The 20,015-nt window shown below is 44.9% G+C and overlaps 1 protein-coding gene across 1 annotated transcript in view; it reads left to right on the top strand.

Moving 5' to 3' along the window:
- The window catches only part of KDM2A (lysine demethylase 2A), a 102,944-nt gene that overhangs the window by 81,263 nt on the left and 1,666 nt on the right, over nt 1-20,015 (top strand). The window contains exons 12-19 of the mRNA XM_030833400.3: nt 972-1,366; nt 10,240-10,323; nt 11,767-12,036; nt 12,581-12,712; nt 14,282-14,371; nt 16,305-17,017; nt 18,918-19,081; nt 19,676-19,834. Coding sequence (XP_030689260.1) covers nt 972-1,366; nt 10,240-10,323; nt 11,767-12,036; nt 12,581-12,712; nt 14,282-14,371; nt 16,305-17,017; nt 18,918-19,081; nt 19,676-19,834 — 2,007 coding nt within the window. The remainder of the gene's footprint in view (nt 1-971; nt 1,367-10,239; nt 10,324-11,766; nt 12,037-12,580; nt 12,713-14,281; nt 14,372-16,304; nt 17,018-18,917; nt 19,082-19,675; nt 19,835-20,015) is intronic.

Here is a 20,015-nt window from a genome sequence, read left to right as displayed (position 1 = left end):
GAGACTGCGCTCTAGAGCCCACGAGCCACAACTACTGAGCCCATGTGCCACAACTACTGAAGCCTGCGCCCCTAGAGCCGTGCTCTGCAACAAGAGAAGCCACTGTAATGAGATGCCCACGCACCGCAACGAAGAGCAGCCCCCGCTCGCCACAACTAGAGAAAAGCCCGTGCGCAGCGATGAAGATCCAACGCAGCCAAAAATTAATTAATTAATTAATTAATTAAATTATAAGGTTTACAAAAAAAATACATCGAGTCATAGTCATACACATATGTATAGGAAAAGATGGAAAGAAGATACATCACACTGAGTTGTTATCCAAGGGTGGAGAGATATGGGAAGACTTATTTACTTCTTTGCACCTTCCTGTATTTTCTAAATTATTAATAGTCAACATGTGTTACTTTCATAATAAAAGATCAGTTAACATTTTAAAATTCTTCTTTCATTAAAACTTTTATTTTCACTTTGTTTTGATTATCAAAATCTTTATTTTAAAAAATATTCACTTTGTTTTATTAGCCATGTTGCTAAGATTTCAATTCCAAAGCTTAATTTTATGGTGAAAACTTTGAACAAAACTACTTTTTAAATATATGTGCTTCATACTAATTTTTTAAAAGATAATGAAATCCCATAATACCCAAATTAAGTTTGAACTTGAAACTAATTTACAACTATTTTCATAGGTAACTTACTTCTAGCACACAGTTTAAAGACTGCACCCTTCCCAATCTTTTAAAAATCCAGTTGACTGTTACCTCAGTTGTCCTGCTAGCTCAGGATCCTGTTTTTACCTGTAAATGGTTTTCAACAGTGGACAAATGGGTTGGAATAGGGAAGACCATTTTTAAAATGTGACAGCTTTGTCATTTATAACCTCAAGGCCCCTCCCATACTACCTATTTCTCTGTTGATCACATGGCCATGTGTCATGTTCTTACTGCATTTTCTCTTCATACTGGCAGATTTGGAGTTAAATGGGTTGGAGTCTGGAAATGGGGATGAGGAAGCAGTAGATCGAGAACCCCGGCGCTTGAGCAGCAGGCGTTCTGTCCTCACTAGCCCTGTAGCCAATGGGGTTAACCTGGATTATGATGGACTGGGCAAAACCTGCCGAAGTCTTCCAAGTCTGAAGAAAACTTTGTCTGGGGACTCATCCTCTGACTCTAGCCGGGGCTCCCACAATGGCCAAGTATGGGATCCCCAGTGTAGCCCCAGAAAGGACCGACAGGTGCATCTGACCCATTTTGAGCTTGAAGGCCTTCGTTGCCTTGTAGATAAATTGGAGTCTCTGCCACTGCACAAGAAATGTGTCCCTACAGGGATAGAAGACGAGGATGCTCTCATTGCTGATGTAAAGGTAAGGGGTTGGTTATTTTGCATGACAGCTATTGATCTGGCTAGGGCATTCAGTTTCTGGATTCTGAGAGAAAATTTGGGAGTTTTGGGTAATCTTGGTTCAGCGAGAAAGAAGTTAAGTGTGTGTGTGTGTGTGTGTGTGTGTGTGTGTGTGTGTGTGTGTGTTTGGACTGTACAGTGTTTCAATTCCTAGAATGAGGTTAGGTCCCTGTTATGAAAATACTAACATTTGTACGTTCAGTTAGGACTTAAATCTAGTCCTAAAAATGCTGATTTCAGGCTGACCCTAAAAAAAGGAAGAGCCCGAGAAAATGTTTGTATTAAGAAATGTTACTTTGAACTTAAGTTACACTAAGATAAAGAGGCCTATTTCAGAGCAAAAGTGGCCAATAACAATCTCTAGCAGTCTTACCCCAAGCAGATTTAGAGGAAAGAAATTGAAATGTTGGGTTATGTTGAGCATGTTTAACATATTTAGCTTCAAATTTATCTAGTATTAAGACTTAAATACATTGGGGCAACTTTTGAGAAGAGTGTCATTTTAAACATAATTCATCCTATTGCTATTTCAAGTTTCTTCTTGTTGTATATTTTTCTTCTTTCTCAATAAGTCTCCAAGCATTAGTAATCTTCAAAGCCCAGCCCAGCCCTCATATATTGGTCTCAAAGAAATGAGCTTATTTTTAAGGAATCCAGATTTGAGCTGTCTGAACTGGAGAGAGTTCTATTAAATCTTTCCTTATACATAAACATTGGGAACTTCCCTGGTGGTCTAGTGGTTAAGACTCTGCGCTGCCACTGCAGGGGGACATGGGTTAGATCCCTGGTCAGAGAACTAAGATCCCACATGCCACCCGGCACGGCCACACACACACACACACACACACACAAAAGTAACCATTAATATGAACACCAAAAAGTCTTTAAGTCACTGTTTGGAATTATGTCTTGGATGCAGGGCATGGGTATGTGTATTAGAAAGTTAGTTCACCATTTGTAGTAAGTGTTATTTTTCAGACCTGTCATATAGATTGTTTTAAGCCACAGAAAAATTTATAAGGAATAATTTTAGTGACCTCAAGGAAGATGGGCAAAATATCTCATAGTACATCTTTTCCATTCCTGATTCCTGATTCAAGTTTTCCCTTGGCCACCACTAACCAACCAGCTGAGGTGCTCCCTACCTTCTGCCAGATACCTCAGGAAAGAATTCCAAAGACTGGGACAGGACCTAGACTTTTAATTTTTTTAATGTTTTCTTTCTTCGATTGACATTTTAATTATATCTTACTGTTTATGCATCTGTGAAGTGGTAAAAACTTTAAGAGACTAAAAGGGGTGGTACCCTAGTGAGGTTGGTCCTCTCCATAGTGATAGAAGCTAGACAGTTGGTTTTATAGTTTGGTTTTATACAGCTGTTCTAGACAAGGCAGGTGGTTATCATTGTGGCTTGTATTTATGGGAGGAAATAACAAAGTTCCAGGTGGGTGTGGTCCTATATCTGTCATGATTAATGTGCAGCAAAACAAACTTAGCCTACTTTTCCAGACTCACAAACCAGTTCCCAAACTCACTTCCCACCCCTGAGTGAACAAAGGGCACTTACATTTTTTCTTTTCCATTGTGATGGGACGTGTATAATTATGTTTTCCTGAGAGTTTGAGTGTAACATCATCTTTTTTTCTACAGAAGGTTCTCCTTTTTTTGGCTGCACCGCGCGGCTTTCACGATCTCAGTTCCCTGACCAATGATTGACCCCAAGTCACGGCAGTGGAAGCCTAGAATCCTAACCACTAGGCCACCAGGGAACTCCCCAGAAGTTTCTTTTTTCATGTAGCTATTCCATCATGGATGCATATAGGAAACATTAAACCGTGACTTTGGCGACTTATTAACGTGTATAATTGCCTTTAGGAACCCTAAGAAGAAAGATTTGTAAGTTTATCTCTCACTAATGTTCTTGTGGCCTGGGGAATCTGTATTTCTAATTCATGAAAAAGAAAAATATCTTTTTAATCCTAAAGGATGTCTATAGATGGATTTGATTTCATTGAATCCAGTTGTAGGAAGTCATATTATAATTCACTAACCAGTTGTACAGGTCAAATGTCATGATAGAAATACACAAACTCCCTTAACTAATGTAGTTAAATAAGGATATTTGCAGAGGCAGAGTGGTAGGGGAAAATGTAGAAAGATTTGTGTCAAATATTAAGCAGAGTAAAAGGAGGCAGCAAGAAAGGGAATGAGTTAAGAAGAACCATCTAAAGAGAACTCTTAACACTGTGAAAAGTGTCTAGAGAGAGCTTCCTGTTTATCAGGAATCGTGGAGAATCTGGCTGCCATTGCTCACTAAGACAGAGTGGCATAGAGACCAGAGCATGAGGAATGAGTGGCCCAGTAGGATGACTGCATAGACCGACAGTGTTTGAATTCTCCCTTCTCTTGTTTACCCAATACCATAGTCAACATGTAGCTGATAACAGAAGACAAAAGATTTAGAACCCAGTTCTGCAGGTAATTTCACTTAAGATCAAACGGATTATTCCTACATTTGACCAGTTATATTTAATCTGAGCTTTAGATAACACTGAGTTTATGGCTTAAGTACTTCGAGAATCTAAGCATCACCAAAAAGGAAAAAGCATTGGATTGGGTGGGTGCCGAATCACTGCCACAGCTGGAGACTGCAGTGCTAGAGAACTTGGTGCTGTGGTAGCACAGAAGGCTACACTGCAGCAAAGGACAAAAGCAAGCCCAGAGTTTACCCTTCCTGCAGAGAGAGGGATTGTTTCTTGTTGTAGCCTATATGACTCTCACAAATAACTAGGAGAAGAGATGAGAGGAAAATTGGTGGATATCTCAAGACATCCATAATTACCTATTCCCTGAGAGAAAAGTCAATTTTACTGATGTGGTAAAAGGGCTTTGAAGATTCTAAAATGTTCTGCAGTGTTGAAGAAAGATCATGGAGTATAGAGTTTGAAGGGAATTAGATGAAAAATGAGGCATTAAAAAGTTTTGATTTATTGGCAGAGTTCAGGGGAAAGTAATGAGCATGTGTAAAGTCCTATTTGGGAGGGGTGTGAGTAACCTTGGCTCCTAATCTAAAATTGAGAGGCCATGTCCTTGAGAAATGTTGACTAAAGAGGCAGGACCTGGAGCAGTATGTATAGTGCAATCCCATTAATGTAAGAAAAAGTGTGTTTGTTTGTATGTGCATTACAGCGGGGTTGGAGGGGGGCATATCAACTGCTGACAGTGCGTCATAGCAAGATGGTGGGAGTCAGCTGGAAGACTGAAGTTTTAATAAGACTTTACTGTTCTGTTTGTGTTTATTTTGGTAATAAAGGAGCTCTTAATGTATGTGTGTGTGTGTGTGTGTGTGTGTGTGTGTATTATATAAAGAAGCTTTTAATATATCAATACATTTGGCTGCCCAGCTCACTTAATGAAACAATTTCAGTGTTACTGAATATTTTTCTACTTTCCTATTTTCTCTAAAACCTTTTGATAAGCTTGGCAAACATGTGACTTTTGGGCAGGATACTAGATCTATAAAAGCATGTTTTCTCCTCTGTAAAATAACATCTACCTCAGTGGGGATGTTGTGAAAATTAATGATAATGTTAGTAAAGTACTTAATAAACAGTATCATTATTACAGAAAAAAATTAACTGTTACAGATCTATGAAATTCACTTATTCCACTAATGTGAATAATGCCTGCCTACTCTCTGCCAGGAACCAGGCTTAGAGTTGGTATAAATACGCGACCATACTGTGGACCAAACCCTCAGGGGGCTTACAGTCCAGTGGTGGAGCAGGCATTTTAAGTGGGCTAAGAAAGTAAGTGCCTTCTAGGTTTACAGGTGCTGGGCATGACACTGAGGGGCGGGTGGTCGATTCTGTTCTAAGGGAAGGAGGTGCCAGTCTTTTTAATTTACCAGTTAATAAACTTTCCTGTTAGATGATACAGATTGATTACTACAACATTATCTAAATGATGAAAGCTCTCAATTTATAAATTTGAAATTTTTTCTTTGTGGTACAATTGGCTACTGCTGCTCTGATCTAAGATTCTAACATTTTATTTTGTAACTGTGATGTAAAAATTTACACTAAGCTCCATCCCAGGAGTATGATGGGACTGAAGCAGAGAGTTATGGTTGTGAATAAATACAGAAACACTAATCAGAAATTTCCCTCATCTGACACTTTGGGAGTGATTCTGACACTAATAAAGAGAAGAGCTGATAGAGGACCCAGTGTAATTAGAACTTAGTCCATTAAGCCAGATGAGGAGGGAAAAAAAGAACTTGTATAAATAAAACTTCATTTGCAATTTTTACTGACAAGATATTTGTAATAATTCACATACTCTTACTGACTAAAAAGTTTTAAATAACTCAGCTCCAAGGCATATAGGTTAGGTTAAAATAGATACAATTATTTAAAAATATTTTCATTATATTCCTGTATTATATAATGTTATATTCTTATTCTCATCTTTGTTGCTCTTTTATTCTGAATTAATAAGAGAAAAAAATTAGGTCTTGTTTAATGTGTGATTTGAAAACTTACCTGGAGTGAGTTTCCTGTCTAGTTTTTGTCCTTTTCCGGTGGCCTTTAGAATTTCTGCTTGCTACAACTTGAACTTGTGTTTTGTTTTGTTTTGGAGTAACTTGTTTGTCAAGTATTTGTGCATACTTCATCATCCCTCTAGGTTAGATAACACTAAGACCAAAACAAGCATTTTCCAAGAAGACCTCTCACACCTGTTAAGGAAGGTTTTTCTAACATAATAGGCTAGGGACTTCCCAGGCAGTCCAGTGATTAAGACTAAATTACACAGGGTCTCTGAGTCTTAAGATAAAGTGCAAATGAGGTTTAGGATTAGAGTGACCATTCAAACATTTCCAGGAAGAGCTCCACAGAAGAGCACGAAAGTCCCTCCTTTTCCTTGGTAAACTACTGTAAAAATTAAAATATGCAGAGCCCGGCATCCAAAGGCCCAGGCCCCAGAGAGCCTATTAGGCCATTGCCTGCACCAGAAACTCACTGAAACAACTGTCCTGGAATAAGCGAGAATAAATAAGCATGTTTCCAGTGGTTAAGAGCTAGGTTCTCAGTGGCCTGAGATGTTTATTTCAAAGCAGCTTCTGTCATTTCCAAAAAAGCCAAGTTACATTTATTAGAGTCTAAAAATTACATAAATCTGGCCCCAATATATGGGACACTGTAGCCTGAGAGTGCTCATTCTGTCTGAGCTTAACCCTGACCGTGGATCGGTGCGTGGAGAGTGGGTGACACGTGTCACTCGAGTGGCCGTCAGAAGTGGCATGAAGGTGTCTGACAGGATGTGAGGCTGGCTGCTTCATCCAGGGAATATCAAGAAAGAGGCAGGCAGAACAGACAACTGGCATAGGCAGAGGAGATGTGCAGGAGTGCTGGTGCCCTGAGGGCGGGGTAGTCCAAGGGGCAGGGTCCCAGGAGACTGGCAGGTGTGGAGTTGGCAGCTGCACTTCCCCCTGGTTCCCTGTGCCTGGTTCCGAGGTAGGAGAGGTAGGAGAGTAAAGCTCCTTGACCTGAGATTGCGCCTCAGCTGGTCTGACTTGGTCACGAGGGAACTGCCAGCAGAGCTGCCCAGGCGGTTCTCTCACTGTGGGAGGCTCCCCGGGTGGTGAGCAGAGGCCGGGATCTGTTGTGGAAGTAGCTGATATTAAACAGACGTATTGTATTGAATACCTCAGTATTGGTTGAAATGTGTCATTCTGAAGTTTTTCTGGGAACGTGTGCTGGTTATGGATTCTGGGCTGGGGGAGGGGCAGGTGAAGCAGGCCGGTTGTTCAGGGAGTGAAGGTAACTCCAGAGGAGCTCAGCTCTGGGGCCTGGCTCAGCTGCAGAGGCTGAACTTTGGGCGACTCGCTGTCTGCCTGAGAGTGGGGAGAGATCGGTGTGTGCAGCCAGTGAGAGCACCGGCTGTGACCATAAGAGGTGACCCTGGGGGGAAGGGTGTGGACCGAGGCAAGGACAAACGCGGGACCAGACTTGGAATGGGTTAAAGCCTTGCCTTTGCTGGCGCCTTCCGAAGTCAGCCAGCGAGAGCCCTGGGGGCCGGCCCTGGGTTCTCCTCTTGCGGTGACGGTGGGAGGGAGAAGGCGGGGCGTGGCCGGCTCACCTCCCCGGCGGGCTCTCCTCCAATCGCCGGGCAGAGAGCGCCTGCCCAGCACACCCCCTCCTGACTCTGCCGCAGGACGCTGGGCCCTCTGCTGGCTTGCTCACTAGAGCTCGGCTCCCCTCCTGCCATCTTCCGTTGCAAAGCATTTCTGGGAGCTGCATGTGGGTGACGCAGCAGCATTGTTCGCAGTCACAGGAAGCCGCGGCTGAGCTGAAGGGTTCGAGAAGGAGCTTAGAGCACTGCACGCCGCTCCCTCTGGGTAACCTGAAGGGGTTAGCCCGACTGTCCTGCCTTAGCTGCTCTGGGAGATTTCAGAATTTTCAAGTAAATTGGGATTTTTCCTAGAGGCAGAAAACCTAAGTCCTTCAGCACAACTTCCAATACAGAAAGCAAAACAAAGACGCTGGGGAAACTTCAACCAAGAGCCTCGGCAGCTCCAGAGCGACGAGAAACGCAAGGTCAGGCAGGCGGGCGGCAAACCCTTTCTGGTTCGGGGTGTATGTAACTGTAGGGACTTTGTCTTGGTGAAGAGGCAGAAGAACTGCCTGCCGAGCGAGTCCGGGACAATGCTTAGGTGTTGGTTGTGCCGTCACTGCACTTGTTCCCCTTCTGGTGGGATGTGCTTTCAAATTGGGTCGTTTGGCTTTTGGGAATCTTTTCCCCTTCTCTACTCAGGCGCCCGCGGTTCTCTTCCCCTTCCTGGGCTGTGTCGGGTGTGGGCTTGTGCTTGAACATTCTCTCGAATGCCAGGAGCCTAGATAGGCGTCAGCCTTTCCGCACTCCACCCCCGCTCCCTGTCCCAAACCCCCTCTGGTGAAGGGTGGTGGCTTCTTTATATGGTTTCTTGAAGGGCCTCAGCTGGAGTCTGCCTTTTTTGATGAAGGCAGGACGTGCTTGGTCGTGCTTGGTCGTATGGCCCCGGTGAAATAAGGCTTGGAAGGAAATCTGCATTTCCCTCCACACCCACACAGACCCTAGTAACTGAGTCGTGTATGTGTGAACAGCTGCCCCCCTCCACCCGCCCCGCACCCCAACACAGACACAGTTTCTCCACCTACCCTTGCCTGTCCCCCACAGAAGTCCTGCAGGTGGACTGCTTTTGGTGAATAATTAGGTTCCTTTTCTACTCTTAAACAATTGCGGATCTTTCTGTGTAGTCTGTTTTGCTGAAAGTGGAAAGTCCCTGTTTGTGGACAGCTCAGTGCTCGCAGGCAGAGGAAATGGGCAGAGTCCTACTCCTCGGCAGTGCGAAGTGGGGGAGGGGAGCCATGCACTCCCTAGCACACATTTTGAATGGACCTGAATTTTTCACCCTGGGGAGATTAGGAGCCCGTACCAGAGCCTAGTCCCACGTGGCACTGCACCCCGCCTCTTCACCCCCACGCAGTGTGGTGCTAAGAGGAGGCTCCAGAATAGGGTGCCATAGCAACTCGAAGTAAATAAAACGTCTGCAAATGAAATCAGTTTGGGGGAGTGTGAGAGGCATCTGGAGCTTTGGCAAAGGGGATCATCGTGGAGGAGCTTCATGGGTATGAGTTAAAGGGTCTTTCTGAGTCCCAACTCTGGATTTGGAGCATGATCCTTAGGTTAAGGATGAAAAAACTTGGTAGAGAAATGCCTCATGCTTCAAAAAGTCCTGGTCTCTAGGCACAGACCCCACAGGGTTAGGAGAATTATTATTAAAAATGGCCCAGGCATGCTGGCCTGTCCAGGATCAAAGTTTACTTTTCCCTGAAACAGTTAATATCCTGTATACACCTAAAGCAACCAGAAAGAAATTGTGTAACTTGTCTTCTGGATTTGTGTTTTTTTGCAGTTGCCATTGCTTTAGGGCTCATGAGGTCAGATGAGGAGGGATTTCGTTCTGCTAGAAGGTTTGGGACTCAGAAATTTCTGTCTAAAACGTAAAAGATTTGTTTCAAAATAACACTCAACTAGTGTGACTCACTTGAGTGGCAGTTTCTTACTGTAGAATTGTACCTGAAGTCATTCAAACTAGATTGGCTAAAGTCATGGGAACTATTGCCCCTAAGGTAGTTCCTGCTCCCCTTTATGGGAATAAAGGCAAATAACTCTGTGTGTGTGTGTGTGTGTGTGTGCGTGTGTGTGTGTGCGTGTGTGTGTGTCTGTGTGTGTGTGTAAGAGAGAGAGAGAGAGATTTGAGATTGAGATTTCTGTAATCAGCCTTAGAAGAACACAGCCCGGGGTTGAATCAAGACATTAAGACCCTGCTGTTCATATTACTAATTCAGTATTAGCCAATCCTTTTTTTTTTGCCACTTCGCCGATAACATCTGCGAAATGAAGGCAATATTTAAATACATGATAATACTCGTTAACTGGTGTAGAAGAGTAATGGGATGAGGTAAAGTTTTACTGTCATATATAGAACTGTGTGACAACACTTGTCACAGTGGTAGCATAAGTGGTTACAGTAAGTACACAAGTATGGGGTTGGAAGCAAAGGTAAATTTGAAGTCTTGATAGTACTGCACTCGTTTGAGTTCTTTTCCATCTTCGATTTCTTTTGCAGTGAGTCTCTCTCTATATGAAGGGAAAATATAGACAGTTGCCAGCCTGCCCTTCACCTTGGTGCTTAGGGGGACTGAGGCTAAGTCTGGATGCTGTTAGGAGTGGTTGGCTCTCTGTTCACTATGTCCTTTTTTCCCCTCTTCTCTCCTGTCTTACCCTTAGATTTTGCTGGAGGAGCTTGCCAACAGTGATCCCAAGTTAGCCCTCACTGGAGTCCCTATTGTACAGTGGCCGAAAAGGGATAAGGTAAGAAATTATTCTTCAGGCTGCTGAAACATTTTGCTGGCTAACCATTACTGTTCCTGGAAGAAAAAGAACAACTAGAGGCAGACAGCTTTGGTTGCATTAGTGTGAACTGACAGAAAATCATTACTCAGTTCTGTTTTGCCTCTTAAGTCAGGATAATTGGCTATCTTTGGAGGTGACTCTCTTAACGGAACTGTCAAACTAGGAGACCTGCCTCCAGGTTCAGATGCCAAGAATGGATCAGTTCCTATCCTTCTGGCCCAGTGACTCAATTATTTTCATACATCTGATGTAAAACTAGTTAAAATAATTGCATATACATTTAAAAGACTAGATGTCTATATTGGAGTGAGACCACACTCTCAAGTTTCCCCTTAATTTGGACTTTTCAGTATTGAATTGAAAAGAGAGGAAAGCAGTTACCCATTAGTTAGTAAATTGTCAGTTATGAATTTTCATGCCTCTTCAGTCAGGTCCTGTATAGTTTTTTCCCATATTGTCCTTTGTCAAGGTCAGTGATAGCATTCTGATCCTGGTCGTGAGTCTGGCAAATAAATTAGGCCCTTCTTTGGTTCCCTAGCTAAAACTTGCAGAGCCATCACATTCCAGGAACGTTTAGGCAGAATATAAAGGTGTGTATCTAAAAGATGTCTTTGAAGAAGACTTCCTCCTTCCTAAGTAGTGTCATCCCACTTGGCTCATGCATGGCCACATGGGACTGCCTCAGAACAGCATATCTGGCCCTGGCTGTTGAGTGTTCTGTGTCAGAAAAGTACTTAAGGCACAGTGGGAAATTAAAGAAGTGGAAGACATAGTCCTTGTTCTTGAAAAGATAACCAGCAGGGTAAAATACAAGTGCTAAAATTATAAACATATACCTTAGAGATTTATTCCGCCCTTACCTATTATTGGAGTGTCTCCTGTGTACCAGGTTGTAGGCTTGGATTTGGAATAATAAAGAACAAGACTTGTCTCACCCTCAAGTAGTTTACTGTCTTCTTCAGGAATGTATTCTGAGTAGTAATATTCAGGATAAGGAAATATTAGAGTGCCCCTGGAATGACTTTGGTACATAGAAAGCTTCAGGGAAGGGTAGCTCAGCAGAGTGAGAGGGATGGGGCTGAAGTAGTCTGAAGGGATTAGCAAACTTTTTCCATAAAGATAATGTGTAGGTAATAAATATAATAAATAAAGATAATTTTTTTAGGTTTTGCAGGCCATACAGTCTGTTGCAGCTTCTCAGTTCTGCCACTGTGCTTGAAAGCACCCATGGACAAAACATAAACAACGGAACATGGTTTTGTTCCAATAAAATTTTATTTACAAAAACAGGCAGTGGGCGGTTTGCCCTCTGGCCATAGTTTGCCAAGCCGTGTAGTGATCTACCCCCTCCAGTCCTTAAAACTACCTGATATGTTTGACCTCACTGCTTTCTCTTTCTAGCTTAAATTCCCGACCCGGCCAAAGGTGCGGGTTCCTACCATCCCCATCACAAAGCCTCACACTATGAAACCAGCTCCACGGTTAACACCTGTGAGGCCAGCTGCTGCCTCCCCCATAGTGTCAGGAGCCAGGCGGAGACGAGTGCGATGTCGAAAATGCAAAGCCTGTGTGCAAGGAGAGTGTGGTGTCTGCCACTACTGCAGGGACATGAAGAAGTTTGGGGGCCCTGGTCGCATGAAGCAGTCCTGTGTTCTCCGGCAGTGCTTGGCAGTGAGTGATCTGCTGGGTAAAGAATATGGGGGAGGGGGGGGTGGTACCAGGGGACCGAAATACACACAGTGTAGACTTCAGAGTTGGGAAGACAAGGTTTTGCTCTCTTTATGGCTTTCTTCATTTTGTCCCTTTTTTCTCTAGGTTTAGAAAGAAGGTATCTAATATTTAAAATAATCGAATTTAATCTTTCAGCCTTAGCCAGTTTTCAACTGAGGGACCAGCACTTGAAGGGCAAATCACTGCTGTCTGTCCCCTCTTTAAGTGGATTAGAAAGGAAGGACCTGAGAGGCCAAGGACAGGCCAACTGAAAATAAACTGATCTCTTTTGGTCTCTTGTCCTCAGCTAGTTGACTCTCCCCATTTTCTTCCTTAGCCATTTTTCCTGCCAAAACCTCTCTTCTCACCACCCAGTCTCTGTGCTCTCTAAGTGTTTACTAGAGAATTACAGGAACCAAATCGTCCATCTTTGGTTAAAGGGAAGCCGAAATGATAAGGATCTAAGCCTGCTCTTTTCTTGGTTTCTGTCTTTGTCCTCTTGTAGCCCAGACTGCCTCACTCAGTCACGTGTTCCCTCTGTGGAGAGGTGGATCAAAATGAGGAGACACAGGACTTTGAGAAGAAACTCATGGAATGCTGTGTCTGCAACGAGATTGTTCATCCTGGCTGCCTCCAGGTGAGGAGAGGCCTAAGGGGCCCATGAGGTCTCCGCTTATAGAATGTCTAAAGATACTGAGTGGAGCAGAGGAAAGTGGAACATCTGTCATGAGAGGCTGGCAGCATCCCTACTGTGGGCCATCAGCTGTGGGTCATGTAGTGGTCTAACATCTGCTCTTGATTCAGTGTCTGTATTCAATGTCAGGCACTGTGCTAGACCCTGAGGATAAACCAGTACACAAAATAGTCCTGGTTCCTACCCTCATGGAGCTTACAGTCTGGCCTCTGGTGGGTATGTTTGGAGTCCCCAGGCCATCGTGGCATAGCCTAGTCTGTTTTGGAATGCCTCATGCCTTTAAGTGCCTCTGTTACATACTTCATTTTATCTCTGGATATTAGTTCCTGAAAGATGGTGAGAGTAATACTGTCAGCTAATATTTAATGTGTGTTCAGTCTGTATCAGGCTCGGTGCACACCCGGAGAGCTTTAAAAAAAAAAAAATAGTAACAGGAATTCCCTGGTGGTCCAGTGGTCAAGACTCCGTACTTTCATTGCCGAGGGTCTGGGTTCAATCCCTGGTCAGGGAACTAACTAAGATCCCGCAAGCCGCACAGCACAGCCAAAAAAAAGTAGTTAGAAGGTTCAAAAAAAAGGAAGTTCAGACCTCAACCTCAGAGGTTGAGTCAACTCTTCTGTCATGGACTCTGGGCCCAGGCGTGTTCAAAAGCTCCCCGAGTGATTCTAATGTGCAGCCGGAGTGAAGAAGCTCTCTTTTACATATACTCCCTTGTCTAATCTTTAAGACAGCCCTGTGAAGTTGGGTCTGACCTGTTTCTTCTTTAAGTTTTCTTTAAATCTAAAATGCATTGGTGCTGGTACTTTCTTGGTCTTCCTGAAGGTGTCAACTATGTCATGACTGCCACCTGGCTGACAGTGATTATAAGACACTGTTAATTGTGAGAAGCAGCCCAGTTTCAGAAGATTCAAACGTGAAAATATGCATCTTAGAGTTGATAAAATAAGGTATTATCTTCATGATGATGACAATGGTTAATACAAAGTGTTTACTACATGCCAGGCATTTTTCTAAACATTTTACATAGTACATAATTCATTTAATCCTTACCACTACCCTGTAAAATGGGTATTGTTATTTATCCTCACTTAACAGTTGAGTCACAGAGACCCCAAACCATAACTAAGTCTTAACCATTATGCCCCACTGTCAAGATCACACTGGCACTGTTTCTGTGTGTCCAGTTCGTTTTACAAAGTGGCATGAGACCCTCAGGAGAATGTATGTGTCAGGGGAAGAGACCCCAGATTGACCCAGACTCTTGGGAATCTTCTCTTGGAGTCTAAACTTGATCAGGTAACCAAGAGTGAGGATGGCCAGTTTCCCACTGTCTGGGAGTGAGGCCAGATGGTTCTCTATCTTTCTTCCCTGTGGACCAGTGTGTTTAAGAGTGGGTAACTCTTCCCAACCATGTGGCTGTGTTATTGTTTGATAAAGGAAACTTAAGAGACAGGTTGGGTTTTGTCTGTTTTTTAAATGAGACAGATTTTTAACATCGTTATCTGCCTACAGATGGATGGAGAGGGTTTGCTTAACGAGGAATTGCCAAATTGCTGGGAGTGTCCAAAGTGCTACCAGGAGGACAGCTCAGAGAAAACCCAGGTAAGGGAACTTTCTCCAATCTTGCACTGTGAGAAGGAAGGAAGCATCAAGCTCAGGATAACGTTTGCCTTTGCATCTTTATTTGCAAGATTATTTTTTATTCTGTTTTGTTTGCTATCTTTTTTTTTCCTTTGGTTAATTATATTTCTTTTGAGTTTTAAATTTTGTGGGTTTTTTTACTATTGAATATTGTTGGGGGTCTTGGGGGTCTGCAAATTCCTGAGGTTCTTTTACACTTTGGGGCCCTTGAAAAAGGGGAGCCACAGCTGGGCTGTTTGAGGAGGGAAATGAGGTGAGCTTGGGCTGCTCATGAGGAATGAAACTTGAGGGGAGGCAGTGACCCGAGTCAGCTGGTAAATACGGTGGTATACTGGAGTTTCCAGTTAGGCAGGTTTACATTTTTGTCATCTTCACCTTTGTGGCAGAAAACCCTGCCCTCGTGCCCAATTGTGTCCTACAGAGGCCGTCCCTCCTCTGGAGTGGATCAGTGCCATGACCTTGGCCCCAGGCTACTACTGTTGCTGGTCCAGTGGTCACCAGTAATGTCAAAGGACCAAAAAGACGCTGGTTACTCCAGCCAGGAAGGCAAGACCTGTTAAGGGCACATACAGAGGAGGCCGTTGGCTTCGTGTCAGTCATCCATGCCCTGGTGGATGATTCCAGGTACCCTGCGCAGGAGTAGGGACACGTTTCCTTGTTTTCTTTCTCTTTCTTCCCACTTAGGCACTGAGGTCATTGAATTTTCAGTCTAAATATCTTTGAGGGCAAAGATTTCTGGAGTTGACTAGTGCTAAAGTTCTCCTTATTCCAAGTTCTTATACTAGCAGCAAGTTCTTTTAGTAATAGCTTTTACATGTGTCTTCACTGGTGGTGGTGGTGGTGGTGGTGGGCGTGGTGGTGGTGGGCGCTTGCTATAGCAGATGGATTGGCAGATACTTTAATATTACCTTCTAATGCATTGTAAAAGCCAGCACCCAAAAGTTGGTCATTCTCTTCCAACCATAGTGATCTAAGAATATAAGGAGAAAAGGGAGCAGAATTGTTGCATAGGGACACAAAATGTCTCCTTAAAGGAAATCTGAACTACTGCTGTGATACCTAGTGGAGCACATTGGTTAGGCTTCATTGCAGCATAGCCAAGGTGGGCTTCAGGAAGGGACAAGTGACCGGTAAGCACAAGTGGCAGAGGGTGAGGTTGTGCTTTTTTTGTGAGATGTTGGCTTCACCAAACTTGAATTCCTCATTTTCATCCTGAGGAGATTCCTCTGGGAGCAGTGCAGTTTCTCGTTCTCAGCATAATCTCTCACCTGTGGTTGGTCTCCCGGGACAGCGTGAGGCACTGAGTGGAAGAAGCAGCCTGGTAGGGTCAAGCTTAGACCCTGGTAGAGCTAAAAGTCAGTAGTGTTTACTGCTATCACAATCAACATCCTAGTTCAAATATATATGTAGGCTGCTTTTCTTCCAACAGAAGCATCTCTTGGGTGTTTAAAATGGTCAGATGGCATAGGGGTAGAGTTGTGGCCTCTTTAAAGGATTTCTTTACCCAGGGAATTATAACCAAAAAATTGGGACAAGAGCTGAATAGGGCAGGCTATGGAATCATGCAGCCCAAATTTGGATCCCACTCCTCTGTACTTGGACACAGACCTTTCTGTCACAGGTAGATTTCCCAAGTGACCTATTTCGAGGGTTTTGCTCTGTAATCAGCTTTCTCCAGCACAGACGTGAGCTCAGTTGCTGATCCTGGCAGAGTCTAGATTGCAGACGGAGGAGATGACCACCCTGCAGCAGGTAGAGATCCCTTTCCCCGTAGAAAAGCAGTGGCCTGCCTTCTCGCTAGTCCTCTGAGAGCAACAGTGAGGTTGACCCTGTAAGTGTAGAGGGTTTCGAAGAAATGAGGCACTGATGTGGCGTTTGGGGGCCTGTTTTGCAGAAGCGGAAAATGGAAGAGAGTGACGAAGAAGCCGTGCAAGCCAAAGTCCTGCGGCCCCTGCGGAGCTGCGACGAGCCCCTCACGCCCCCACCTCACTCGCCCACCTCCATGCTGCAGCTCATCCACGACCCGGCCTCCCCCCGGGGCGTGGTGACTCGTTCATCCCCTGGGGCCGGCCCCAGCGACCACCACAGTGCCAGCCGCGATGAGCGCTTCAAACGGCGGCAGTTGCTGCGGCTGCAGGCCACAGAGCGCACCATGGTACGGGAAAAGGAGAACAACCCCAGCGGCAAAAAGGAGCTGTCTGAAGTTGAGAAAGCCAAGATCCGGGGATCGTACCTCACTGTCACGCTACAGAGGCCCACCAAAGAGCTCCACGGGACATCCATTGTGCCCAAGCTGCAGGCCATCACGGCCTCCTCTGCCAACCTTCGCCATTCCCCCCGTGTGCTAGTGCAGCACTGCCCAGCCCGAACCCCCCAGCGTGGGGATGAGGAGGGGCTGGGGGGAGAGGAGGAGGAAGAGGAGGAGGAGGAGGAGGAAGATGACAGTGCAGAGGAGGGGGGTGCAGCCAGGCTGAATGGCCGGGGCAGTTGGGCTCAGGATGGAGACGAAAGCTGGATGCAGCGGGAGGTCTGGATGTCTGTCTTCCGCTACCTCAGCCGCAGAGAACTTTGTGAATGTATGCGAGTGTGCAAGACGTGGTATAAATGGTGAGCAGGGATACAGGGATCAGGAATAGGGGTACGGGAGTAGGTGGCAGGTTTCCATATGAGAACAGCATGTGTCTTGGCATCTGGAGGCTTGTCGGGCCCTAAAGGATTAAATCAACCCAGTCTGTTCCCCAGACGGTGGGTCCTGTTAAATATGTGGCCAGTTGTGCCTGCAGGTGTCATTGGGGAAATTTGGCCCTTTGCATCCTCTCCCTGCTACTTTCCCATCTCTCTTTACTGGACTTAAGGATGGATTTGTACATTTGGGCCTGGGGGATGGATTTGTAGTTTGTGCTAAAACTTCAGAGTCATAATCCCCCTACCCCCCAGTCAACTGAACTTGTTATACATTTGTTGAGAGCCTGTGATATGCCAGTCACTCTCCTGGTGCTGGTGACACAGATGACTGCTGTTAAGCCCCTGCCTCAGTTATGTCTCCATCTAATGAGAGAGGTATACATGCTTTTAAAACACTTTGAAGGTGCTCACAGGCTCACAATTTGCCATAGTTTAATTCTCATCCTCTAAACCTGGATCGGAATTCCTTTCTCCAGCAAGCAGTTCAGTGTTGAAGCTTCCTGAGACTTAGTTGTCCTTCTTAGTGAGACCTGCCATTTCTTCTCAAGTTAAACGTTAAGACAAGGGAGGGGGGGGATACCTAGAGGTGATAAAGATTTCCACTGGGCATTGTTTTCCTTTAAGCTCCTGGACCCTAGGACATATCCTTTATATCTGGGTCAAATCCCATTACAGTAGTTTTCAAAGTGTGATGCCTGGACCAGTGACATCACCTGGGACCTTGTTAGAAGTTCAGGTTTTCAGGGCCCATCTCAGACCTACTGAATCAGAACCTCGGGGGCGGGGCCAGGCAATCTGTTTTTAATAAATTCTCCACCAGGGGATTCTGATACACATTAAAGTTTGAGATCCCCTGCTCTATTGTAAGCAGCCTGTTTCTGCCATAGAAGTTTCATGTGCCATTGGTGAAGTTTTTTCAGTCTTTAAATAAAGACTCCATTCTTTGCAAACTTGAGTTTATTTCCCAAATCTGAATTAATATGTGATCTACCCAAATTCTCCTAATATTTCTCTTTGTAGGGCTAGTGGGCCTGCCTGGCTCTATCCCTCAGTTTCCAGGCCAAGCCACATAAGACTCGCATTATGTGCCGTCTCCTCTTCCCCTGCCAGCCAGACTCTGAGCCAGGCTGGGGAGCAGGAACTATAAAATATTAAACAGAAGCCTGCATGTTGCAGTGCTATTTGTGGCCTATGGACTTGTAGATTGCAGTGGAAGGGCAAGCCTCTCCTTTTCAGTTCTGGTCTGGACTGACTAGAAAATGTAAAGATAGCACTGAAACCCAAGAGTGGTAGAGGACTCTCCAGGCCTGATTTTAATAAAGAGCCTCTTTCGACCTGATACAGTAATGGCTCTTTGTGGAGCTCAAGGCAAAATGAACTGTGGATGTGCCACGTAGCGCCCTGCGTCTCAGGCAGCTGGGAGACACTGTGATGAGGGAGAGAGTAGAGGGAAGCCTAGTAGCTTCCAGCAGTTAAGAAGTCAAAAAACTTTTTGATGTTCCCTTATATATACTTTGATGGGAGCCGTACCATTTTAATGCAAATGAGGGGTTATAGTATATTGTTTCACTGTGTGTCCCTAACAATTGTGCTGTGTTCTCAGCCCATCCAGAGTAAATCAGGGTGAACTGGTCAAGTAATCCCTATTCTCTGAGGCAAAAAAATGACAGGGCATGATCCTTGTATGCATGTAGAAGAATCTAGAGAAGGTGAATCCTCCAGGTGCTCTGCTTTTCCCAGAAGCCTCCAGCAGCCTGTGATGAAGTTCCTCTGACAAGGGACATCAGGTATTGACAGCTAGTTCTCTTTCCTTCTGTCACAGGTGCTGCGACAAGAGACTTTGGACAAAAATTGACTTGAGTAGGTGTAAGGCTATTGTACCCCAGGCTCTCAGTGGCATCATCAAGAGGCAGCCAGTTAGCCTCGACCTCAGTTGGACCAACATCTCCAAAAAACAACTGACGTGGCTCGTCAATAGGCTGCCAGGTGAGCAGCCCTGCGCTGTCCTTCCAAGGGCAGGCAGGGAAAGCTGCGTTGTTGGCAGCGCTTCTTAGAATTGCTTTAGGGCAATTTAGGGCAGCAGTCTGTGCCATTGTTGCCTCTCTGCTTAGCAAGACACTTAGCCTGGGCCATCTTAACTGCCAGTCCCCACGGTGCCACTCTGGACTGGCAGGCCAATCACTGCAGTAGACAATGAAGAGAACAGGATCAGGTGCTGCTGCCAGCCCTGCAGGTCTGCTCAGCATAGCCACTGAAGAGGAAATTTGAGTAAGATGTTGCCTTGATCAGCCCCTTGTAAGGCCTTGTTCCCTTAAGCATTTTGAGGTCTTGGATAAAGAGGAAGTCACTCACACTTACATGACTCTGGTAGGAACTAAGCAGTCCATTTTACCACCAGAGTTAGATGTAATTTAGGAAAGCATAGGAGTCTTTGAGCTGGATTACTAGAGTAAGATTAGGACATGGTCCCTCTCTCCATTAGACTGGGCATCTGTTTACCTTGATCTGATCAGCTGGTAGTTGAGGCTTTGGATGGGCTGGTAGAGTGTATTATTGCGTGTCTGTTTCCTTCCATTGCAGGACTGAAAGACCTCCTCCTGGCAGGCTGCTCCTGGTCTGCAGTCTCTGCCCTCAGCACCTCCAGCTGCCCCCTTCTCAGGACCCTTGATCTTCGGTGGGCAGTAGGAATCAAGGACCCTCAAATTCGGGACTTGCTGACTCCACCGGCTGATAAACCAGGTGTGCTCTGGGCCTGATTTCTCTGTGCTCCTCTTGGGGTAGCTTTGTCTTTCAGCTGAACTTCATTCCCAGAAGCTAAGGTTCTGATGCTGTTGAAGAGTAGAAAAATGCAAATTGAAAACAGAGTGATGGACTGCGTACAAGTACAGGTTACCTGTTTATAGATAACTACCAACAAAGA

The sequence above is a fragment of the Globicephala melas genome, chromosome 8 (genome assembly GCF_963455315.2).
Source record: "Globicephala melas chromosome 8, mGloMel1.2, whole genome shotgun sequence".
Taxonomy (NCBI): Eukaryota; Metazoa; Chordata; class Mammalia; order Artiodactyla; family Delphinidae; genus Globicephala; species Globicephala melas.
The sequence above is the reverse complement of the archived record's forward strand: the minus strand, read 5'-3'. Positions and strand labels throughout refer to the sequence as shown.